General features: G+C 39.1%; 1 protein-coding gene across 1 annotated transcript; it reads right to left on the bottom strand.

Moving 5' to 3' along the window:
• Positions 1–482: 482 nt before the first annotated feature.
• On the bottom strand, positions 483–14,831 carry Tpi (triose phosphate isomerase). Its single transcript, XM_083112825.1, has 2 exons — positions 14,372–14,831; positions 483–3,173 (listed from the first exon to the last, which is right to left on the bottom strand). The coding sequence occupies exons 1-2, from the start codon at positions 14,735–14,737 to the stop codon at positions 2,793–2,795; spliced, it is 747 nt and encodes a 248-aa protein (XP_082968951.1). The 5' UTR covers positions 14,738–14,831; the 3' UTR covers positions 483–2,792.
• Positions 14,832–25,657: the final 10,826 nt, after the last annotated feature.

Raw genomic sequence — 25,657 nt, 5'->3', positions numbered from 1 at the left:
GCATACACTTGGAGCAATATCCCCATTACTTTTTATTTCCATGCTTTTGTTCCTTCATCCTGATTTAAACACAGACAAAATCACATACTTTGCTGTTCTATAAACCATAAAAGTGGTGATTTGTCTTCTCAGATCTAGTGCAGGTCATGCAATATTATTTCAATCAGTAGCATATTCTGAAAAAATTTACATAGTTTACCGAAACAATTCTTTCATTTGTATATTAATTAGATATAATAGAAATAAAACAACAATGACAAGTCTGGCAATTTCTCTACACATATAAAAGTTAAGTAACATGGAAGAATATGCCATTGATTTCCATTAAAACCAACTATTACTAGTACACGTCCAATGTTTGCTTTAACAGTTAGTTTTCACAATCAAAATAAAATGCTTTCTTTTTTTAATTTGAATCTTTATCTTTCTTTAATAAAATACATCTGGTAATGTGGGTATTTAAGTAAATAACAAAATAGTACTATATATTTTGTTTTGTATTGTCTTGCTGTATAACCCTCTTCATGTACATCATCCATACAAAATATAAACTTTAAAATATAAAAAAAAACTTTTTGTACGATCTACTGAAGATCTAAATGTAACCCAAAATATATCTTTCTAAATTGTACAAATAATAGCATATGACGACTGGATACAAATAATATCTTGGCATTGATAAAACTAGACAGTCCTTTGTTATTAATATTTAATCAGGAACAATACTGTTTGATGCAGGAAATAATCTCCAGCACTGTGCCGTAAGTATGAGTTAATAGTGACTGTCACAATTATTGGTCAGCATAAACTTTAACCTTTAGACAAGTCTAAAATACAATCTTGCAGGATTTTCATAAACAGGTGAAATTTGTTTAGGCAGAAAATGAGGGTATGGAGACAAGCATTACGAATATCAGGTGAGTATGTTAGTACAGCAGTCAGCCCACTAGAAGATCCCCAAATGAAGGGTCACAGGGGAAGACCAGTCTATTTGTAGATTGTAGGGAGAAGTATTCCGCTGCGGTTAATGTTCTTGTGGAAGTGCGTGGGAGTTGATTTGTGTTAATTTTTTCGTTTTAAGAGTTATGTTAGGTGTAAGGAGGAAAGGTGCTACTGTGCATAGTGAAGCATGTGAGATTGTAAAGGGAAAGTTTCCTGTGCACATTCTCGATCACAGCCATTTAGGTGGTGATATGATCAGTACCATGCTCGGGTTGCCTCACCCATTGATTTGAGGCTGGGTGAGGACCAGAGCCACTTTATGCTGGGACAAGGCTGCAAAAATTCCAATCTTAGATCACCCACCCAGGGGAATCGAACCCAGTGGCAATCCAACACCCTAGCCACTAGACCACACTGGCTCTTGAGATTGTAAGTAAAGTTGTCATTATTTCTGTGAACTCAAATCTGCAGAAAAATAATATTTGATGACAATTGCACACAGCAACAAGAGTGCATCTGCAGCAACAGGTTTGTCAGAGCTGACAATTATGGGTGCACTCCTTCCCACCCCTAACAGTGTAGTCGCTTGCACTACATCACTTCCAACAGAATCTTCTCATGAGCTTTCAGTTGAACTGTTACTGAGCATTTCATTTGTCATGATCGTGAACTCGAGAATTATTCTCAACAGTATTTAGATTTAGTCATTTCCAAACTTCATGTCAGCCAAGAAAGAGAAGGCATAAACATCCAAGACAAAAAAAAAAAGTTTGTACCAAAGAAAGTACAAAATTTCAATGTAATGACTTTCAAATGGGAACCTCCACAACTGTAACTAAACTTCCTCTGATAAGACTAATGCCATTCCAACATACTATAACTCCCTTGCTTCTACTGACTAGTAGATTCCACAATAGCAATAATTAATTATCCTAACACTTCACATAAATATCCAACCATTGTTCCAAGCTAATACAAATAAAACCACCAAGTATACATACGCACTTCCCTTTTACCAAATGTTTGCCATGTGTTCCATTAGACATTTCTGCACGTTTCAACCTCATACCATCACGTTCCTTTTCACTACTGAAGACAAAAATAGGAAAGCAAAACAAAGGAAAAAGAACACATGTTTGCTTCTGCTTCCTACCCAAAACAACAACAACTAAAACTGGCAAAATTGCTATTTCTATTATAGTACTAATAACTGCACTCATCTAAACAGTTTTCAATATAAATGATTACTTACAAGACATTTACAAACTTCAACGAAAATTTTAAAAAATCAAATTTAAATAGTATATAATCCATTTACGAAAAACCTTTCTAATTTATATTAATTATTAAACAGTAACTTCATGTTGCAACATAAATATGTTTTCGGGGGGTTTAATTGAATCATGTTAATTATGGAAATTTAGAGTGATAAAGATAACTGAATTGAACAAAAAAAAATATTTGTATCGCTTTTCAGGTTGAAGCTAAAGATAGAAATTCATTTGTACAGCATTATCTAATGTAGCTCTGAAAAGTATTTAGAGGTAAACTTCATTACTAAGAGGTTATAAATTAAAATTTATAAACATAACAATGGCAGTCCTATCATATGGCTATCACATGTAACAATTATTGAACGTGCTTCACATGTTGAAGTACATTTATTACTCTTCCTAAATCAATCTACACGTAACTACAGCTCCTAAGAAAAATATACAATGATTTTGGGATCCCACTATTATCATTTACAATTTCAGTTGCTTGATGTGTAACTTTTTTACAAATAAAAACATCAATGCCTACATGTATGAACACATTTATGAAAACAATCACTACACAATATATTGAGCTTACTGTCTTGCATTTATAATCTGAACAAAATCCGGTTTCAAAGAAGCACCTCCCACGAGGAAGCCATCGATATCCTTCTCTTTGGCCAACTCCTTACAGTTGCCTGACGTTACGGAACCTCCGTAAATAATCCGAAGTTCCCTTGATACTTTTTCGGAAACATTTTCCGCGAACCACTTACGAAGTTTGTCATGGACCTCTTGAGCTTGTTGAGGAGTGGCTGTTTTTCCTGTTCCGATGGCCCAAACTGGCTCGTAAGCCAAGACAATTCTGCTCCAGTCTGGCTTCTTATCAGCGATTGCCTTTGTCTGTTTAAAAACCACTGCTTCCGTCTGTCCGGCTTCTCGCTCTTCAAGCTTTTCTCCAATGCAAGCTATCACCTTAAAAGAAAGGAAATGCATATAGATTAAAAACTTACCTAGTTGCTACATAATATTTTTTTTTATGACTGCCATCACAGGAGTCAGAGAACTTTTAATCTATTAGACTGGTGAATCATCATTGCCAGCAAATCCATTTTTATGCATTTCTGCCTCTTTAGGCTAATCGATTAATGATAAGATAAAACTGAATGAAGATACAGAGAGATAAACAGGAAGTATGTGAGGAGAATGCTTTGTGCATTGCACAAATTAGTTTCGGAGCGATGGTGGTCCAGTCGGTAGACTGCCACATGGGAGAAGCAGGTTCGATTCCTGGGGTGGGTGGTCTAAGATTGGAATTTCTCCAACCTCGTTCCCACATAAACAGGTTCCGGGCTCACTCAGCATCAAATCAATGGGTCCCTGGGGGCAAGTCTGTGGGATGAAGGTGACCAGAGCATGGTGCTGATCAAATCACCTCAAAAATGCCCGAGATCGAGAATGTGTGCTGCCCTACCCCCCACATCCCCTAAATGTGCCTTTATTGCACTGTGCTATCTATATGAACAGGGAACTTTCTTTACCTTACCTTACAAACAAGTTCCTACAAGCATAAAAATACTTATACACTGATGTCCAGGACTATAAACTGCCTCTTTATAATGCCTTACAATTTACAAAACGATCTGAAATTAATGAGTTATTTAGCCTTAAATCACCTTGATGGCCACACACATACATTTGAGTGCTTGACTCACCACTGACAGTTCCACATCCAAGTCCTGATATGGGCATCATTTAATCACCATTCACCCTCGTTGTCCAGATTTGCCACTGGAGAGGAGATTTTCAAGTTACAAAAAGATATAAATTTTAACACTGTTAAGCCTTGTTTCCATGTTAATAAAACATTATAATGCTGACCAAGGCAAACTTTTATAGTATAAAAAATTTACATAAAAATCAGTGGTGTGCGGTGCTAAATCAGGCAGGGGAACAGGTGACCTGCACTTGCCCCCTCCCCTCCCACACCTGTCGTAATATAATACAGCAGACCAAGTAAAATTCAACCCTTGTTGAAATGAACCAAATAAACATATGTTACAAATTGTCAGAAGTGACATACATGAAGCATGTAAAAATTATGACAATACCAATGTTAAAGCAAATATGATATAATCTAAAGAAAACATTAAAAACAAACTTGTTGATGCTCAACAGAGAAAAAAGTAATAAAAGCAATTTATGAGTGATCAGAGAAAAAAAATGATTTGTCGAAACCTGTTTCATATCTCTATTTGTAGATTAAATTGACTTTTTCTTTTTGTAGAGTTCAGCATTCTTGTAATTGAAACGTCCCCATTGCAATAATGGCAATCAGATGGCCGAGTTTTTTCATGACGTCCTCTAGATTTTTAGAAATTGTGTCAAAACCCGAACTGTTCCATACTCCCTTCTCATGAACAAACAGCCAGCCCCCGTGGAGGAGTGGTTAGCACATCACGCTACGACACCAGGGGTCCAGGGTTCGAATCCTAGCCTGGGCATGGATGTTTGTGATTGTCCATTCATCAATTTCATCATATCATCACTCATCCCCATCTTTGCATGTTAGCCAAAAGTGGCACAAGAGGCGAAGTAAAATAAAGCAAATCAAATCAAAATCAAATCGGGAACAAACAAGGACAACAATAATTTGCCACTGGAAGAGTATCCAGTTAATCATTTTACAGAGTTGTAGTAACTTGTTTGAAAATGCCTTGTGTACGATTTCTTTTTTGTTTTTAATTAGGTTACAATAGGTGTTGGTTTGCTGTCTTTTCTGTAAAGTTCAATGAACTAAAAGCTTTCATCTTCAGTCGGTCGATTATACAACATTCGCAACCCTACACTCACAACATTCGCTTTCTTGTCCTGTTACTGTGTGCGTCTCGGGGCTGATGGAATAGGTGGACGCGAGCTGTTCCCTCGGAAGCTATTTTGCAGCATTTAGCTGACGCTTAGACTGTAGAAGATTTTTCCAGTTCATTATGACTGGCAGATGCAATTTTGCAATGAGATTAGGAAACTATAGACTTACTATACTCAAAACTATCACTACAAGGCAATTAAACTTTAGCACATAGCAAAAACGAATTCCCTGTCTCTCGTAGGGAACAGCTAGAGAGTTCAGCTTCCGTGGTGGGAGGTGGCACCATGAGGATCGTTCACCTTCGCACGTGGTCGGAAATACTCGGCATCAGACAGCATAGGGTGGGACGACGAAGGGAGGTGAAGGAAACAAACATCCAGCCACGGTGAAATTTTTTCTTTGGCATGTTTCATTTTGGAAGAAAGAAGAAAATAAATTTAAATTTTTTTATACTATAAAAGTTAGCCTTGGTCAGCATTTTAATGTTTTATAAATTTTACTACCAAAAAAAAAAACCTTCAGTGAGTAACTAATGCTCAGACACAAACCCAAAATTAGTAGAGTATCATCGTTACGAGCATATCACCATACAAAGATATTAAAAACAAAATAAAAATCATAACATCTGTAGGGGCAGAGTGGTCAGATAATAGATAAAACTTGAATAGTAGCAATAATAGTAATTATCATGATTATGATAATACACAAAATAAAACATTATAAACTAATAAAAAACAATTGTATTCCATTTTTTTTCAATCTTTGGAGAGACTTCAACTTGATACATCACATGAGTGAATATCCAGCAAGAACTGTTTCTTCATTTTATACATTACATACCCTTAGTGTACTGAAATGCATATTTTGTTTGGTTAATAACTTTCACACATGAAAATTATTTTTTGAATTTATTGGTACAACATGAAAACCTGACCTGTCTTGTATTTTACACTATTTTTTTTTCAATCTAGCACACTTTTTACTTTGTATATTCTATTCAAATAATAACAAATTAACTTTATTCATTTGACCCCTGACCCTCCCAATGCAGAGCCGCAGTGGTCTAGTCAGTAGTGCATCTGACTGCCACGTGGGAGACCCAGGTTCAATTCCCAGGATGGGTGATCTAAGGTGAGAATTTTTCTATCCTTGTCCCTGTATAAGTGGCTCTGGGGCTCACCCAGCTTCAAAGCAATGGGTTCCTGGGGGGTGTAAAGGTGCTGATCACATCACCTCCAAAATGGCAGATATCGAGAATGTTTGGTGCCTTAAATGTGCATTCACGGCACAGTGATTTATGCACAGAAAACATTACCTTACCTACCTCCCCATGCCCATAGCTGGATATCTTCTGAACGTAATCTGACTATCTTGTTTTTGTCCCCTGAAATTTTGGACTCACCTTGGTCCTTCTTCAGGAACAGGGGAAAAGTGGAAGCGTTAAAATAGTTTAGAGATTTTTCACTTCTTCACGTATTTTGATTGATTGATTTTACTTCGCTTCTTGTGCCACTCTTGGCTAATTTGCGAAGATGGGGATGAGCGATGAAATTGATGAATGGACAGAGAACATCCATGCCCTGGACTCCTGACTAGTGATGGGTCGTTCATGAATGAGTCGTTCAAAAGTAACGACTCTCTCTTGTGAGCGGTGAACGACTCATTCACCAGAATTGAACGACACGTTCAAAGAGTCGTATGTGTGCCACGACTCCTCCGCCCGCCAAGCAACTATTATTCCCTCTCCTTTCCACGAATTTTGGGAGGAAGGCGCATGCGCAAGTGTATACTCGCCTGCCGGCCTGAATTTTTTAAAGAAAGCAAGTCGATTCTGCGGGCAGCAAATGGGGACTGGAGAGGAGATGGAGGGGGGTCCTCTCTGTTCCTTTTCCCTACCCCTAGTTGAGTGAAGCTGGCTGAAACGTACCGTGTACGATGAGAGGGGAAGGAGTAGACTCTTTGAACGAAGGAAAGAGTCGACTCGCGAGTGTTGTTTCCACAGAGAGAGCGCGCAAGCCCAGGCCATGACGGGCAACAAAGAACAACCAACAAATTTGTCCTGTAGTTTCAAATTCGGCCAAACCATTGCGTTTCTTCGCCGGAAGTCAAGCCCCTGGAAGCCTATACCCAGTTATGATGTCCAGACAAAATTAGCGCTAAAATTACAAGAAATTAAATGTTAGTAAAAAATATTAGGGGTGTCTTGTGAAAATTTTGGGAAGGTGTTAGGCAGAGACCTCTTGATTACAATATTCCGATTAGCCTATTTTGAGTTGTTATTGTTTAAGTCCACTTTACTGGACCTACAGTTTAAAGAGGGATCCAAACCTCTACTTTGTATTAAACACGGTACGCCTTGATTACCGGTGACGTTATCACTACGCCATCGGGGAGACCCGACTAGCCTATTGGAGCATAAAATTGGACTTATAACAATTTTTGCCACGCAAACCATTTTAATACATGACAGCGTTAACCACTATGCTATTAGGGTGAATCAGAAAAAAATTGTTGAAGTGACACTCAATTCCGGGATTCCTCTTAGCGCACAGTTCTAACCACTCTTCCACAGAGGCGACTGCAATTGTGGGAAGTGAATCAGTTTCACAAGTAGTAGGACATTACAAAATCGCAATGAAAACAGGACCAACCCTTCCAAAGTTGGTGAGATGATGAGAGACACTCTGTGTAAAATCTACTGTCCGAGAATCTCGTCTCATTGGAGTAACAATACCGATTTATGCTTTAGAAATCGATAAGCGAACAAGACCAGACAGGTGTTTTTAACTTGAAATCAAATCGCGAAAAAGATATGCATTCTCATTCACGAGTTGAAACGATGTGCCAAGTCATCTTGTCTCACCACGATACCCGATCGAGTTGCTCTTCCGCTTCGTGCACATGTAAACCTTTTAATTTACACATTCAATTTTATTTATTCAAGAAAACAACATGAGAATGAACAGAAGAAATAAGCTACTAGTTATTTTCCCATTAAGGAACAAACATTTTTCAAAATGATATAATTTCTTATAAATTAGCATGCAGTAATTATGTTTTATAATTTATTAATTCAATTTTAATATTTTAACTGCCTAACATGCTTTGTTGTATTTTATGCATCTTTTATACCTAATTACTTAGTTTAGACAGCGAGGATGAATGAATTTTACGTACAGATAGGCTAATCGGGACTGGATCTACAGTTTAAAGTGGGATCCACCAGGTATCGTTACAAGGCAAGGACGGAGGATTAGAGTAATTGACAGGAGGTTAAATACAGATTACCACTCATCTCTGGGCAGGGGTTCGAACCCGGAACTTTCGGTGTCAATGGGCTTACTTTGAGGAGGGCGACACCATTTATCTGTCACTCCAAGATTATTTCAAGCTGGTCAACATAGAAACCAAGAAACAAAGAACATGCACCATGGAGTTTGTTTTATTTATGTTATTCAGCCATCCTTTCATTCCTTGTTAAATCCTGGTAAGGAAATCGCTTCCTGTCTCGGATTCGATCCTCGGTGGAGGCAGCTTGCCCAGTGATTTAGACCCCCAGTTTAAAATGTACCTTCAATCCCGATTAGACTATCTGAGCATAAAGTGAACTTTAAACATTGTCTGACAAAATCGTTTTCATAGGACGTGAAATATTTCATTAACATTAACGTGTAAATATTTTACTAATGAAAACAGCATTAAAGAATAAATATAGAAGTTTAATCATAAATTTCATCGTACATGATACTGCAAAAAAGCTTTTATTGAATGACTGCAGAATTAGGAACAACTACATACGATGGACGTGGGTCATGTTCACGAGTGATATAAACAGCTGTTGGCCATCTGCGGTGAGCCTACGTGTTAAGGTGTTTTACTAGTAGAAAGCAACATTAAAAAAAATACATACGTATAATTTGACCCACTTTATAGAAATTCGATCATACATTATGATATTGGCAGAAAATTATATTGAATGACTGTGGAACAACAAACAGCTATCTGGGATGGACATAGAGAATGTTCAAGAGCGATATAAATTTCTTAAACACAGCTGTTAGCCATCTACGGAGAGCGAGCGGGTAGATCCAGTCTGCTGGCGAGACTGCCGCCGCCGCGCCTTGTGTAAGAGAGCTCGCGACTCGTGAACGAACGATGAGTTAGGAGAATAGTCGCTAAGGCGAGCGAGTTGTTAAGGTGCTCCACGACTCTTCGTGCTGTCTCGAGAGTCATGAACGATGAGGGAGGAGAAGAGTCGCTAAGGCGAGCGAGTCGTTAAGGTGCTCCATGACTCTTCGTGCCATCTCGAGAGTCGTGAACGAACGGCAGGAGAAGACTCATGGTGCTGTGCTGTGACTCTTCGAGCTGCCAGGAGAGTCGTGAACGAATGATGGGGAAAGAGTCATGGGACTGTGCTGAGACTCTTCGTGCTGTTTAAAGAGTCAGCAAGCATGTGTCGCAGCGCAGATCTGGAGTGCATTTTGTTGACTCGCTTTCTCAAATTTGTTGCGATATTAAAACCAGTGATCGAATGCAAAAAAGGAAGAATATGTAAATGCACGTTATTACTAATAAAAGGTTGATATAATTATATAGCATTTCTGTGCATGCTATCGTAATGCATAATTTGCATTATCCGCAGCATGAAATGCAAACTGAAACAAGATACAAATATAGAAAATCTCACTCATGAGGCAGAGTAATGAAAACAAGTATGTGCAATAAATTTTGTGTGTGTGTGTGTGTTTACTGTTTACACATATATGTATATCCACACACACACAGACTCGTATTTGTATTTTTCTTATTTTATGCCACTTTTCTTTTAAGTAATCACGACGATGAGGATGATGCATGATGATTTAGATGAAGGGACACTCGTAAAGAATATCCTTGCCCAGACCAGGACTAGAACCCGGGAACTTCTGTGGCAAGATCTAATGTCGATTACTTCAGAATCTTGGCCATCTAGTCGGCTACATGCACGCACACATACACAAAAATGCAATACAATTTATTAAACTTGAAGGATAGAGGCTGATACGTTCTGTTGTGTTCGTTTATTTAAATACAATCATTGCTTCAACACCTCCTACCCCCTTCCCCCTCTTCAGGCATGTGTTTCGAGAAAAAGAAGCTTGACGACTCTTTTGAACGACTCTTCTCAGTGAGCGAGCGCTCATGAGTCGACTCACACAAATGAACGGCTTGAACCCATCACTACTCCTGACGACTTCTTCATGGGTGTATGGAGAGTCACCAGCACCTGAATGTTCTACCAACGCAAAAAGCTTTCCTCACTGTAGGGTGTGAGCCAAAGTTAAAATTTCATGTAAATATGCGACTGTCTTGTTTTAAATTTTTTAAAGGTAATGTTTTCTCAAAGTGTTGTTTTTGTAGTTGTTAAATTTAATTACCTAGCTTACACTGATCAGTTTTTATATATATTTTTAAATATGTGGATTATTACTGTACTGCATAATACATCCTATATTTCGTTATAATGATTTAGAAATCAACCATGCACAATTGAAGTAGCCAGTCTTACCTTTTGTATTAACTCTCGAGGCCATAACTGTTAGCCATAACTTGCCAAAGGAGGTGTTTTCTGTGTTAAATTCCCTTTCCTTCTACCTGCACTTGCTGGGGGAGGGGGGTGGGGGTGGGAGAGATATTGAAGTTTCACTTTCTGTAAAAGCCTGGGCTACAATTCTTTATACATATCTGCACCTAAGCAATTTTAAAAAATCTGTCACTTGTAAATAACGCATTTTCATAACTTAAAATCCACACGGTTCGCAGGTTTAACAGGAGGATGAGCAATGCATTTAGAATACAGGAAATGGCCCAAGTTCCTTTTGTTTTATTGTGATTTCATCATGGTACGAATGCAATTTTTAACATGGTTCGATTTCGATTTATGTCTGTTAACACATACTGCAGAGTTTTAGCGATCAATTAATATTTTGTTCAATACATGTTATCATGGTTAGGTTAGGCAGGTTAGGTTTGGTTCCCTTAGCATTAAAATAAAGTCCCTAAATGCATTCTACTAAGATTCCGATTTACTTCTACATTCATTCCCACGCTTCTATGATATTTACTGTCGCTTGTCGACGGAGAATATCTTGTCCATGAGAAGTGTGTAAGGTAATTTTCAAGTTGTCAACATAAATAACTTTTTTTCGAGTCCAAACAGTGCTCATTACTTTAAGGAAGGTTGAAATTTCGTGTGACAATGATTTCCAAAATTCTACGATAATTAGTCTTTGTGCTAGGAGTTTGAGTTGTTGTTTTAAGTCCACTTTATGCACTGTAAGGCTAATCGGGACTGGACCTACAGTTTAAAGTGGGATCCGAACCACTTGTGCCTCCACCGGGTATCGAACCCGGGACCCCTTGATTACAAGGCAATGACGTTACCACTGCGCCATAGGGGAGGCCCTCTTTGTGCTAGGAGAAATAAAACAATCAGAAATGTTACCCAGGAAATGGTTGTGCTACTAAGTTTGGGGTTTGATTATAGTGTGTGTGACAAAGAAGAATTCATTTGTAAATGATTATGTCATGAATAGATGGTTGCATATACTCTGTCCCAGCTAACTGGGGCAGGCAAGAAAACAAGTCTCTGCACAAGTAGTGACGCGAGACGGTTCCACCAATGAACACGTAAGAGGAACGGGATTGCGTGGAGTGGGGGAAAGCAACTGCCTTCCCAGCAGCGTGTACTGCTTCGCTCTGGCCACTCGATTTCCTTCGCCTCTCTGACGCTATGCACGGCCTTGCTCCACAGTTAGCTGGGACAGGGTCTAGATGATATGCTCCTAAGTTACTGCTGTCTGTCCCATGAAATATGTTGTATAGTGTACAATAAGAGTACTGCATGTACCACTTTCGCTTGCTCGTACTCGATTGAGTCTCCCACGCTCAAGAATGCTACAATGGAATATCATTTTAATGTAACAATATACATAGACATGTTGTATGTGTCCTGGCAGTTTCAGCCCATCTGTTTCATTTTCATATATCACTGCATTGGTACGATACACTAAACTAATTTTAATGTGGAGATAATGAGTTTACTTAAGTTTCAATTTCACCGAGTCATCTAACGATTAATATTTGAGGGCCCAATACAACAAACAAACTATGGTTATACGTGTACTACTGGGCTTAAGAGTTTATGCTGCTTGTTTTGGCTGTTGGAGCGTTATCCACTTGTGTGAAATGCTCTCCCTGCAGCACTCTAGTGTAGATACAATCTTATAGAAAGTGCACGTGTATATCATGGCCCAAATTCACATTTTGGTAAATTTCTCGTATCGGACATACGGATTTCTTCAAATTTACAGGAGAAATTACTTACCGAATGCAGTTTCTTTATACTTGTGGAAGTTCGGGGAACTGTTTTCTCGCATCGTTCATTGAATTTTGCCGGTAAATCATCTATTTTTCAATATAAATGTGTGACCGATCCCCAAAGGGTCTTGCATCCATTTACTTCCAGGTGGATGTAACCTGTGTGTGATGACGTAATCACGGTCAGTGTTCCCAAACACGTGTTTTTGTAACCGAAGAAGGTACGTTTCCGCAAATGGTTTGTGGGGCTATGTGCCAATGGTTCATGGGGCTATGCGAGAATGGTGTGTGGGGCTATGCACATTTTTTCTAAACCAATTTTTAACTATTGTAAGTTAAACGTGACCCTACCTAACCTAACATTATCGGAAATTGTTCGTGGGGCTATGTATGAATGGTTCGTGGGACTATGCGTCAATGGTTTGTGGTGCTACGTACATATTTTTGGGTGCAGTGGGGTGGAACCACTGCATGCCGAGTACGGTAGTGAAACTGTGGCCGCCATTTTGCATGTTACCGAAGGCAAAAAAGAAACGAAGAAAACTTACTCTATATGTCGCAAATATAAGTTATTTCCGTGAAATAAACAAAATGACACCTTCAGCAATGTTTCTCAATGCAGAATACATAACTACAAATATTCAAATTCAATGAACTAGCAAATTTCAGCCATTTGTCCGATACGAGAAATTTACCCAGATTTTAATTCCTAATTAATCATGGTAGACAGGCATTTTTAGAAGTTTCACACATACTTCAGAGTCTTAGTGATTACTTTCTGTGTGTGTGTGTGTGTGTGTTTTCTAGACAAAGATTCTTTATTCGCAAGCAGCCATTTGATTACTGTTGTCCTTGACATGGGGTGCTGTTGCCATTTGCTTCACAAGTGTGGGGTGTAAAGATGTATTATGTCGCTAAATGCTTTTGTTCTTAGGGTAGGTGGGTCCCATCATTTGAGGTGGGAAATGTTTGGATGGGTCTATGGTTTAGCATGGTGACATTGAGGGGATGCTTTGAGATAAGCATCCTGAATATGGCAAGTGTCCCATGCATGTGCATAGTACGGGCAATATCACTTGAATGTTTAGAGTTACAATGAGCCCCCTCTGAGAATCTTGAAGGGAACAATGTGCTCTCGTGCTAGTGAAAACACGGCAAACCTTGAATATTGACGTCAGACGAGGAATGCCTACGTGGTTAGGTTAGGCCTGTTGGGTTAGGTTCCATTAGCATAGATACAAAGAAAAATTATTATTTTCGCTAAGAGACGCGTTAGCTTGTATTGCCTAACATGAAAAAGATCTTTCCTGTGACATCAGAACACAATGTTGCTACAGTGTTGTGCGATAAGTGACACCCATTCGGGTCGGAACCATCTTTCTTTCGTAATTCGTTAATTCTCTTCCTTTACACACAACAATCTTGCAACCTTGAATATTGACGTCAGACGAGGAATGCCTACGTGGTTAGGTTAGGTTCCATTAGCATAAATACAAAGAAAAATTGTAAAAACAGCTCTCTCCTGTGACGTCGGAACACAATGTTGCTACAATGTTGTGCGATAAGTGACACCCATTTGGGAAAAATGTCTTGTTCCGAACTCGACAGGTGGTTCTAGTGAAAACACGGCGAGGCTGAAACACTGGCTACGGAGTTCCATCGTCTTAACACACGGAACATAGCACTCTCATGCAAAAAGCAAATGGCGGGAGCAGAAACAGCGTGTCGGACAGAGATTTTCGCAGAAAACAAAACGCATTCACATTAAAATGGATCAAATCTACATTCAGGAACTTCCAAAACGCTCAAGAAAATGATTTCCGTAAGTACTTTCTCCTGTAAATTTGAAGGACATTTGAAGGAATCCGTTTTACCCATACGACAATGTTACCGAAATCTGTTTGTGCTAGATCGAACATTTACCGAATGCAGAATACTTATTTACCTGCAAACCAGATTGTACTGCATGTTCCACCTTTTCGGCAATCAGTCCATCACTCTCTCCAAACACATTCCTTCTCTCAGAATGACCTATAATGACCCATTCAATGCCACAATCCAAGATCATGGGAGGGCTAATTTCTCCAGTAAATGCTCCTTTTGGTACTTTGTAACAATTCTGAGATGCTACTCCAATAGTCCGTGGCAAATTCTGTCGGGTGTAATCAAGGTATATATATGGAGGTCCTACCACTACTTCAACATTTGGATCTAAAGGACCGGCTTTCATGAAAGTTATAATTCCATCTATGTCCTTCTTACTTCCATTCATCTTCCAGTTACCACCAACAAAGAATTTCCTTCCACTCATTTTGTAACTACTGTTAATTCAGACCACTAATAACTTCTGTATCGCGATTCAGAACAAACGACCTTGCTGAAGGTTGAAAAGGAGGGACGTGATTTTTGTCACAGACGACCATTAGTTGCACAGATTACTCGTACTCAAACATTGGACAATATTGATGTAAACTGTGCATGTAATGAAATTGTATGATCCTTTAGCCAATGTTGTGTATTTGAGTTCGAGCTTTAAAGACCGATAATTGCACTACAGCGCAGAAGAAATAGCTTGGCAGTGACGTCATCTCCCACCTTCACCTCTCCTTCCAGAAGCTAAGGCTCATTCGCTAGAGCGGACGGCAAGGTAACGTGCAAACCAATCGAAATCATTCCGAAAGGGGTGATGCAGGCTTGCAAACCCCCACACTGCTACATTAGTCTAACAAACCGCAGCTACGAGCGAGGGATTGCAGGCTATTTTGTTTCTTTGTTAGGGAGGGTTTTTTTGGCTGGTTTTGTCATTGTTGTACAATGAGCAGTGGAGTAAAGAAAGGTAAGCCCTTGCACCGCGATGCAAGAGAATTAGTTTTCAATGTGTATAAGTACTTTGATTGCGATGAAAACAAAACCACAGCTGTTCACAGAACGCCCGTGGCGACAGGTGTCAGTGAAAGATCTGTGTGGAGAATTTTTAAGGAGAAAGACAAAAGTGTTGCGATTGCGAGCGGGAAACCTTTTCCAACGGCGGGCAAAAACCGACCGAACGCCCAGCAACGTGTCACAAATCTGGATTCTTTTGATGAAGCAGTCGTGCGCCGAACAATCCATGATTTATACACGAAAGGCATTGTTGTCACCGTACATAAACTGATGAAGGAACTGCAAGAAAATGTTAATTTTAAGGTTTCGCGTTGGTCGTTGCGTATGATCATAAGAAAATTAGGATTCAGATTTAAAAAGCACAGCGGAAACAGCAGGAAGCTACTCCTTGAACGAAACAGCATCGTTGCTTTGCGGCGATCATTTTTGCGTGAAGTTAAAGAACTGCGCAGAGAGCAAACCGCCGGTCTTTCATTTACATGGATGAAAGAACACACACCACACTGTCCCCAAAGTTTGGCTGGATTCCAAAGATTCGGGGGGGGGGGGGGGTTAAAAGTGCCAACAGGAAAGGTTCCCAGGTTTATTATTGTGCATGCCGGTGCTGAAAGTGGATTTGTGGAGGGGGCGAAGTTAGTGTTCCTTTCAAAAACAACTTCTGGTGACTATCAAGGAGAGATGAACACTAACAATTTTATGTTGTGGTTCGAAGAACAGCTTCTTCCCAATCTGCCCCCAAACTTGTTATTGTGTGTGACAATCCTCCATACCACAACAAGTTACTGAAAAAATCCCAACATCAAACAGCAGAAGGATGAAATTAAGTCGTGGCTATCATCTCATAATATTCCGCATGCAGAAGGTTTGCTGAAAGCCGAATTATATGAAATATTTAAAATAAAGAATCATAAAATAAACATCTAGCAGTGCTAACATTAAATTGAAAATTTGCACCGCGATCTTTACTGCTCATACTCTTACTCGTGCCATGGTTCCTTTCATAGTAGTTGGCAACGCTGACTTAGCAGGGAGTGGCGTCACTGCCAGGTTATTCCTTCCCGGCTGGGTGTGCGGGACAGACTTTTTTTTGGACGGGGCGGGAAAAATACGCCCTTTTCCCGACTAAGTACGGGAAATATTCGAAATTTCCCAAAGCTCTAAAAAATCTCGAATTCTACACGTCATTTTCAACTTAAGTGATTGTTTTTGCATTTCTGGAATAAAAACAAACAATTTCGATAAGTTCCAGATATTTGCAATGCAGAAAACGTCGAGAATTAACAACTTTTTAAAATGAACATTCGGTATTTCCCGACTGCTCGGGATCCAGAAAAGTCCGGAAGTCATTTCCTGAAGTCGGGATCGGGACGGGACATTTCTTTTCCGGTCCCCACTTTTCGGAATCCCGCACACCACTAAATTGCACACGAGCACAATTTGTGTGTATATTTCTGAATATAATCATTGAGTTAATAGGAAAAATTCCATCACTTATTAAATTTTTGGGATAGGAAGTTTTCAGGAATCAACTTAAATGTTTTCGGAATTTCTGGTATGACGTAATTTCGTAGAATTTCATGACACGTAGAATTCAGTATTTCCACATTGTTGTTGAGAATTTCATTTTCATACGCAAATTATCAGATTTACCGGGAGGCACGTGTTCCACCAAAATAAATAATGGTACTATTATCGTATGAGGGAAACACCTACCATGCACCTACGAATCATATATTTCGGACTTTTTTAGATTGCTAACGTAATATTTTGGAATGCGGAACATTTCTTAATGTGAAATAATGCATTTCTAACTAAGATAATGTATATTTCTTCTATTTACGAGTACTTACTGTTACTTGTTGTTTCGAATCTGTAACACATTATGGCCGTGATAGCGTACTGGTTTAGGGGGCGTTCTGAGAGTGTTTTGTCGATTTATGCAGTGTTGCAACCTCGTTCACCGGAAAATATCTACTTTCGTTCCCGGATTTGAAATTATGCTAATACGTCTCAAACCATTGACGTTAGCCTCACAAACCATTGACGTTAGCCCCACAAACCATTGACGTTCGCCCCACAAACCATTCACGTTAGCCCCAAAAACCATTTTCCGTAAGGTTAGGTTAAGTTAGGTTAGGCAAGCATAGTTAAAAAAAAAAAAAATACTTGACACGTCATGTTCTAGTGAAAACACGGCGAGGCTGAAACACTGGCTACGGGGTTGCATCATCTTAACACACGGAACATTGCACTCTTGTGCAGAAAGCAAATGGCGGGAGCAGAAACAGCGTGTCGGACAGAGATTTTCGCAGAAAACAACACGCATTCACATTAAAATGGATCAAATCTACATTCAGGAACTTCCACAACGCTAAAGAAAATGATTTCCGTTAAGTACTTTCTCCTGTAAATTTGAAGGAATCCGTTTCCCTCATACGATAATGTTACCTAAATAATTAGTAATTATATCATTATACCTGAGAACACTATATATATATATATATATATATTGATGCGTTCGCTGGTTTCAATTACTTAAACTACGGGGATCGTTCCTGTGAACGCTTTAGGGGTCAGATGGTAGAGCTAGGTTACGTTTATGGTCCCCATACAATCTCGCTGACAGGCTTCTGGCAGGGAGTGGAATGATTTCAAGGGATGTAGACGACGTACATCTTACCTCTCGGCCAAGCGGTTGAGTGCGGACGTCAGGCGACAGAGCACGGAGTCCTGAGTTCGACGGCCCACGGTCTTCTTGCCCTTGGCTGGCGACGAAGCACATGTTGGTCTTGGAGTATCGGCCCTAGAAAAGGAGCCGGGACGATGGTCTGTCCGACGACTACAAGTTGTAGGCCGTGGTGCTGAAGATAGTCAACTCGCGAATGTACTGCAGTTGCCTTAGGCGAAAGCTTCGTCTCGGTTTCCCGAGCCGGGCTGAGACCTGGAAGGTGTCGAGGTCTTCGCCTGGTATTCTTCTGAAGGTCCTTGGATTCTGAGACTTGACTGAGCCTTCACTGAGACTCGAATTCTGGAGCTTAGGCCCTTTAAGCTACTGGCAAATACTTCCTAGCTGCTTGGACAGCACTTCCGTATTTGCCAGCCGATGGCGGGCTTGAACCCGGTAGTATCGAAGAATGCCGTGTCTCCTGACGTCATGTGTTTCCGCTATTTGTGGAATGTTACCTTGTGTTGTAAATTGTCGCTTGACCGAGCACTGATGTCTGGCGAGAGATTTTACCTTTTTTACAGTCTCCCTTGAATCGTTCCACAAAATATATATATATATATATATATATATATATATATATAGTTGACTGAAATCATAGAACTTAAGACCTTCTGTAAACAAAAGCACGTGTACCTTAACAGTGTAGCCATTTCAAAATATTCCACATAGCCTACTACTGTGCAAAGACATTACATTTGTGAACCGACGCGGAATAAGCAGTGTTTCACTGATGACCTGTTGGGAGTTGATGTACGTATGTAAAAAATGAAAAAAAAATCAAAATGTACATCTTGCCTGGTCGCCGACTTTCGGACTCGCCACCGAAGTTCTCTGGTTCGAATCCCGGCATGGGTGTTATTTGTGAGTGTTTCTTCATCAATTTCATCTAACGATCATTTATCCTCCTCGTCGGGATTAGCCAAAAGTGGAAGAATCAAATACAAAATTTACATCTTATCCCCTAGGAGCTAAGATGGTTCCGTACCAAAGGATTAATTTTTCTCCCTTCTGTTACTAAAAAAAACCTTGCTAGAAGAACGCGACACATTGAGATAAATTAAGTTTCAAAACCGGGTTTTCTTGATTAAATTTATTTGGTGTTTCAAAGTGTTATGATTTATTATTATAGATAATGAAAGTAAGCTAACACGTATGATATAATTGACTAAATTAATAATTATTAAAAAGAGAAAAAGAATGAAAATAACTAATTTGGAATTCAAATATCACGTATCCTTGAATCGTCTTCATCGTCTCGGTATCTAACTACAAATGTGCGTCTCAAAACGTGGTCGATCTACACCTCAATGTCACACATTCCAGTATCCTCCAGGGTATACTTCAACGTCTCTAAAGTTACATCATCCAAAAATACACTCGTATGTCCTTTTCACCCCATTCGAAAATGCTGGGTTATGCAGCAAAAACACCAAGGGAAACTAAATCGCAACATTGTCGCTGGCAAAAATTTGGGGAAAGAAGACGGCAAGATGCAGAAATATTTTGAGGCAGTCACATTTTATTGTAACCTACATATTAATAAAATGAATATTTGGGGTCGAATTTTTAAATATTATCACATTCTTCTTCTCTCTTGTTGAGAGGTGTTGATTTCAAACCAACCTCCCCCACCCCCACGGTTTGCCCTCGCCCTCCTTCACCCGCAAAAGTATTCCGGAGTGTGAGGATGCCCTCATGATGTCACCATCCGGATGATAAACACCTCTGGATTATTCGCGATTAAAATTACCACCTGAGCGCTAGTGTCGCTTCCAATATGGCCGCTCTATGTAGGATAAATCTTTGTTTACATTCATTAGTAGTACGTAATAGCAGCGTGTTGTCATTGCTGGTATGGAAGAGACGTTTATAATACGCGATATTTTTAAATATTGCGAATGCGATGTGAATTCCAGGAACTATATCGAAGATGAAGCTGTGCTGAGAATGAAGCATTTAATTATGATAGGCAAAGATAACATGTAAAACGCAGACGAACTAATATATACGCACTGGTTCTCCAAAGCAGTGCTGTTTCATCTGCACCTCGGTTGCTACTCAGAATGATTTGAAAATAAAGCAAGTCACCTGTATTACATACCTTGGGCAGGAGTAAAATGTAAACATGCCGTTGCAGTACTTTCCCCAAAGAGGCAGGCTAGTTTAACAACACAGGATGATAATAATAATAATAACAACAACAATTTCATTGAGGCTATCTTCAGTTTTCACTGAAAATTGACTTACTGAATGAAACAGCAACATTAGCATGTCAATTTCCTTTTTCTGACTTACCATTATGATTACAGGCAAACTATTTTCATCTTCGCACTTAATCGACTTGCACCTGTTCCAAATTACATACATACTACATTGTTTTCGAAGAAAAAAATGTTATATTCATAAAGAACAATTTAAAACTTGCTTTCATGGTAATAAAATCATCTTTCGGAAAATAAAGTGAACAGACTCGTGCGTTCTTCGTAATTTCCTTCCCGCATTTCAGTTATGCCAATCTTGCCAATCAGTTCTGTTTTCCCTAATTTATTTACAAATTTCATTTTGTTGATTCCACGGGGGTGGAAAATACATGTAAGCTTTTCACTTGTCCTGACCCACAAAATGATTTAGAGGAAAAAAGTGAACAGTAGACGTTACTTTTTCGCATGTTCCCCATGCTTTGAACGGCTTCAACACAGCGAAGTGTCCTACTTGGAGTGGTTCCTGAAAATCCCACCAGATGGCATATCGGATAATTTTAATCGCAAATAGATCGAGTCCTCTGTGTCTCTCCCCCCCCCCCCCACCCAGCATCATCCTCACTGACAATGTGAAATCGCACTATCATATGCCCAGTGGTCAGAAGTAGCGAGCTACTTGTAGCTATAGCTGTAGCGACGCTACATTTTGAAAATTGTAGTTGAAGCGGTAGCGAAGCTACACAATTTCTGTAGTTGTAGCGAACTACATTTTTCTCGACATTTTGAGGTGAATTTTGAATGTGGCAACAGCGTCAGAAAAAATACATAGGTTCATAAATAGGTTCATAAATACAGTCTATTACACGGATGTACAGATTATCTAGATTGTAGGTTATAGATATTTGCGTAATTTATTTAATTAGTAGCTGAATAATTCAGATATCCAGATAATTAACTGACATATATGAATATATTCCTGCTAACAGCTACGGTTTTTTTTAGCAGCATCGCTATTTTGGGGAGAAACATGCCTCGTTTGCTACACCCCTGGAAAAATGTGCCTCGTTTGCGTCACCCTCCGGAACAAATCCTGTGGATATCCATGGTGTAAGACACACCAAAATGTCATTAATTGCTGTGTAAGACACAACTTGCAGTGAAAAAACGAGTGATGGAATTTCCACTGCACTGACAAGGGAATAGTGCCAGCAATAAATGGCTTAGTACGTTAACAGCATTGATCATCGTCAGTATATAGGATCTCGCCAGCAAGAAATTATTATTACAATAATGATAGAGTTTCTGGAATTACAATTATTTTCGCGATAGTATTTGTTCACAATTTTTAAAATTACAATACGTTTAGAACACTCAGGTTTACACGACAGTTTCCTCAATAATTTTATCATATTGCAAAAATTATGTACGAGATATTGAGTTTCCTGCAGAAACGACAATTTTCTTTAGTTAATATACATAGTTTTGAAATGTATGTATTTCTCCTACTTCTGCTAATAATGACATCATCATCATCCTTTGCTGTTTTCTGCCTCTGGCTGGGTCGGCATAGAAGTCAAGCCTCTACATTTTTTCCTGGTCTTTCACCACTCCTCTGTTTCCAAGGTGTTCCAATCTTGTCTCCTAACACTCTCCACTATTGCTCTTTCCACCGACATCTTGGTCTCCCCCTTGGCCTTACTCCCACTTCTTGTGCATTGTAAGCTCTTACTGGCAGTCTTTCTGCATCCATCCACTTCATGTGTCCGATCCATCTCATCTGTGCCTGATCTATTCTGTCCTGAAGCTTCACTACACCCACTGCCTGTCGGATCTCCTAATTTCTTATTCTATCCCTTCTAATCTTCTCAAAAGACTCCTTAAAAATGTAATCTCCACTGCCTGCATCTTTCTTTTGTCTCTCTAGGTCATTGTCCAAGTCTCTGCTCCATACATAATTATTGGCACATAGTATGTGTTATATATTACCTTCTTGCATTTCATAGGTACATCCCTGTTCCATATTAATCTTCGAACGCTTTGATATAGTCCACCACCATTCATTTGTCCTCTTCTGTTTACCTCCTCATCTATTCTTCCACTTCTCTCAATCATGACAATGAGAATGAATGGTTTATTTAATTATTCGCTTATCTATAGTCGCTTTCTGACACTTTCGGCTAATTGTGAGAACGATGAAGAATGATGAATGATGAGCAGTGTGGGGAATGGAGAAGCAGGAGGATCCCATCCTCCCAACTTGGCGTCTTTCCTAGTTTTTGTTTTGAGTCCATTTTATGCATAGATAATCTGATCGAGACTGGATCCGAACCACTATATGCCTCTGCTGGGTATCAAACCTGGTGCCCTTTTGTAGTCAAAGGGTTCAAGGTACTTGTCATTCAAAATTCTGACTTCATATCAGTCTATAAAAAATGAAATATATATATTCTCAAGAAAAATATGTTGATGTGAACATAAATACGTAATCCTACCAAATTTTATTTGTGTATAGTTGTAATAATTAATTTGGGTAACACCCTAATTGCAATATTCATATATCAAATTTGAATTGATATGCCACTTGCATAGGTATGGTATTCTCGAAAACTATAGTAAAAATAAGTAACTGAAGTAACATTGCTATCAAAATTATGGAATGACTGGTATCATGATAATACGTAATTAACAGAATCTATTTACCAGTAGTAGGGGATTTTTTTAATACCCATATCGTTGTTTTCATTTTTTTTATGCAGAAGTAGCGCAAAAAGTAGCGAGTAGCGAACAGGTGTAGCGTAGCGAGCTACTTTTCGGTAAATGTAGCTGTGGCTGTAGCGAAGCTACATTTTGGAAGGGTAGCTGTAGTTGTAGCGAAGTTACTTTTAAAATGTAGCGTTCTGATGACTGAATATGCCGACATTCGACATACCACTTCCGTTTCTGTACTTGACTTAGTGAGAAGGATTGAGGTTGGCAACAGCCTAATAACGGATTTCTTCCGCATCACGTAGTCCGTTCTATGAAAGTACGCTAATGGAAGAAAAACGTGTAAATTACATTGGATTGTACATTTTAAAATATATTTTCATTAAAGGTTTCTGTTTATAATAATAATGCGTGATGATTGTATAAATTACAATCGATCACGTGAACAGCAAGAAATTAGCGCCGGTTTCGAACATGGCGACTTCTATGCGTGCAGCAAGGTATCCGTGTTCTCCGGGTTTATTTCGGAAATACAGCCGTTTGAAAAGTGGCGAGAAGCAGGTTATTCTAACGTTTATGTGAAGTTGTGTCGATCGTATCCTGAGAAAGCAGTGAAGTTGGTGTCCAAGTGTAGTTGTGTGTCTGCGTCTTGTGCGAGATAAGCGCAATACTGCGCAAGGTGCATTCGTATTTTTTCAATCAAAGAACTGTCCACTGTGGGGAAGATGTTGATAGTGATGATGACGATCTCCCCGTTCGACGTTAAATCCCCTCTAGTAGTTGTATTTACAATATTATAAACTCAGGAAAGTATGAACCCCCCTCAAGCAGATTTGGCTACACTTAAAACTAGCTCAACATGCCCATATGAGGTTTTTGCTCAAGTGTGGAACCCTGTCTAATCCAAGATTTTTGTAAAAATGCCCTCGGGAATTTCTCGGAAAGTATGACCCCCCTCAGATTGATTTGCCTATACTTACAAAAGCTACATCTGCCAGATTTTTGTCCATAAGCTTGTCAAAAATATGCCTTTTTGATATTGTTTTGACTACACCTAAAACTAGGCCAAAAATGCTCATATAAGCCATCCACACCCACACCCACCCACACACACCCACCCACACCCACACATATTTACTTCCGGTCCGGGTGATCCAGCTCCGCCATTTCTGTAAGTAGAGTAGATGGAAAATGGCGGAGCTGGATCACCCGGGCGAGTCGTAGCCTTTTATGCTGTATATTTTAAGATACCTTCACGATAAAAAAATTTTGCATTACATATCAGCTAGTATTGTGAGAGTGGCTGAAAAGTGTGGGTATGTTGTTGCAGTGCTCCTCATATTTTTTAAAAAACACAAAAATATAGCAGATTTGTATAAATTGAATTTGTTTGATTTAATATACAGAATTTTTTATTATTCATATCAAACATATTTACACACACACACACACACACACACACACACACACACACCCACACACACACACACACACACACACACACACATACACACAAACATATTTACTTCCGGTTTAAGTTCAATTGGGCACCAGGCTCAACTTGTATATCTAGTATTAAGATAATATAATTCTTCTAGAATTGCTCTGTGACTCTCTCATTTCTTACATCATAAACATATGATTTTTCACCTATGAGAATAACACTACATATGGTATCATCAGGTAATGCCTCATGGAATTCACAGATAATTTTAATGTTTGTCCTGTCATTAACCACAACTTGTTTCCTTTTTGAAGTGTTGATTACAAACATGGGTCTCTGTGTTTTGAATTCATCTGGTGTGTAATACATGTCAGTATTGCCAGTAGTGACCCTTTTGAATGCTGTAAATGCCTCATATAATTTGAGGAAATCATCCTTGGACATGTCTAAATTATAATTTTCTCTAGGAAATACCTCATTTCTGCCATTTTTAAGATATATGTTCTTGATGTTGCAGTTATCAAATTTACTTGAATTTTTTTCCTGATTGTTGTGTCTTCCAGTCTGAAACAGTACCACCACAAAATCCGGCATGTCATATTGTATACTGGAGAATGAATTTGTGGCATCAAACTCATAATAGGTACCAGATGCGGGCTTCTGTACACATTGATATGTATAAAATTGTAAAGGAACCTGTGGATTTTTTATTATATCTGCTTTGTATTTAAGAGCATAACTGGCTTCATATTCAACAACTGGGATTCTTAGCTCCATAGTCTGAATAATGCATTTGCCCTCATCAGGTAGGGTATTGGGCAGAGCTTCCCCTGTAGAGTTTATTGTACTGTACCTCATCAAAGCATTATTATCATTGGCAGCTCTTCTAAATGTGATTCTTAAACCACCCTTCCACATAATATCTTTATAATCTGAGAAGAATCCTGGCAACAGGCGCATGGGGAACAGTACTGTGTGGCTCTTGGATAATATCTTATCACCAGCCTCAAATCCACCTATTTTGTAGTAAGAAGCCTCGGTTTTGGATAATTTTAGTGTGGCCAAAGCTGTGGAGGTAATGCCGGGATAATCTATTCTGTTTATAACAACACCATGCTTTCTGATCTCAATTTCAGAGAATAGATGAGGCACGAAATTATCGACCAATCTTATATTTGAATTTGCCGGATAATCGGTACCATCGAGCTTTACAACATCAAATTTGATGTATAGATCTGCTCTGTGGGGGTGTATAAATCCATCCCCTAC

The sequence above is a fragment of the Lepisma saccharinum genome, chromosome 26 (genome assembly GCF_977018435.1).
Source record: "Lepisma saccharinum chromosome 26, izLepSacc3.1, whole genome shotgun sequence".
In the NCBI taxonomy this organism is placed as follows: domain Eukaryota; kingdom Metazoa; phylum Arthropoda; class Insecta; order Zygentoma; family Lepismatidae; genus Lepisma; species Lepisma saccharinum.
The sequence above is the reverse complement of the archived record's forward strand: the minus strand, read 5'-3'. Positions and strand labels throughout refer to the sequence as shown.

Excerpts from the sequence above, each read along its gene's own strand:
- Tpi (XM_083112825.1), bottom strand. The coding sequence starts at position 14,737 with ATGAGTGGAAGGAAATTCTTTGTTGGTGGTAACTGGAAGATGAATGGA. Across the intron at positions 3,174-14,371 it reads CAGTACAATCTGGTTTGCAG|GTGATAGCTTGCATTGGAGA; the intron begins GTAAATAAGTAT and ends CTTTCTTTTAAG.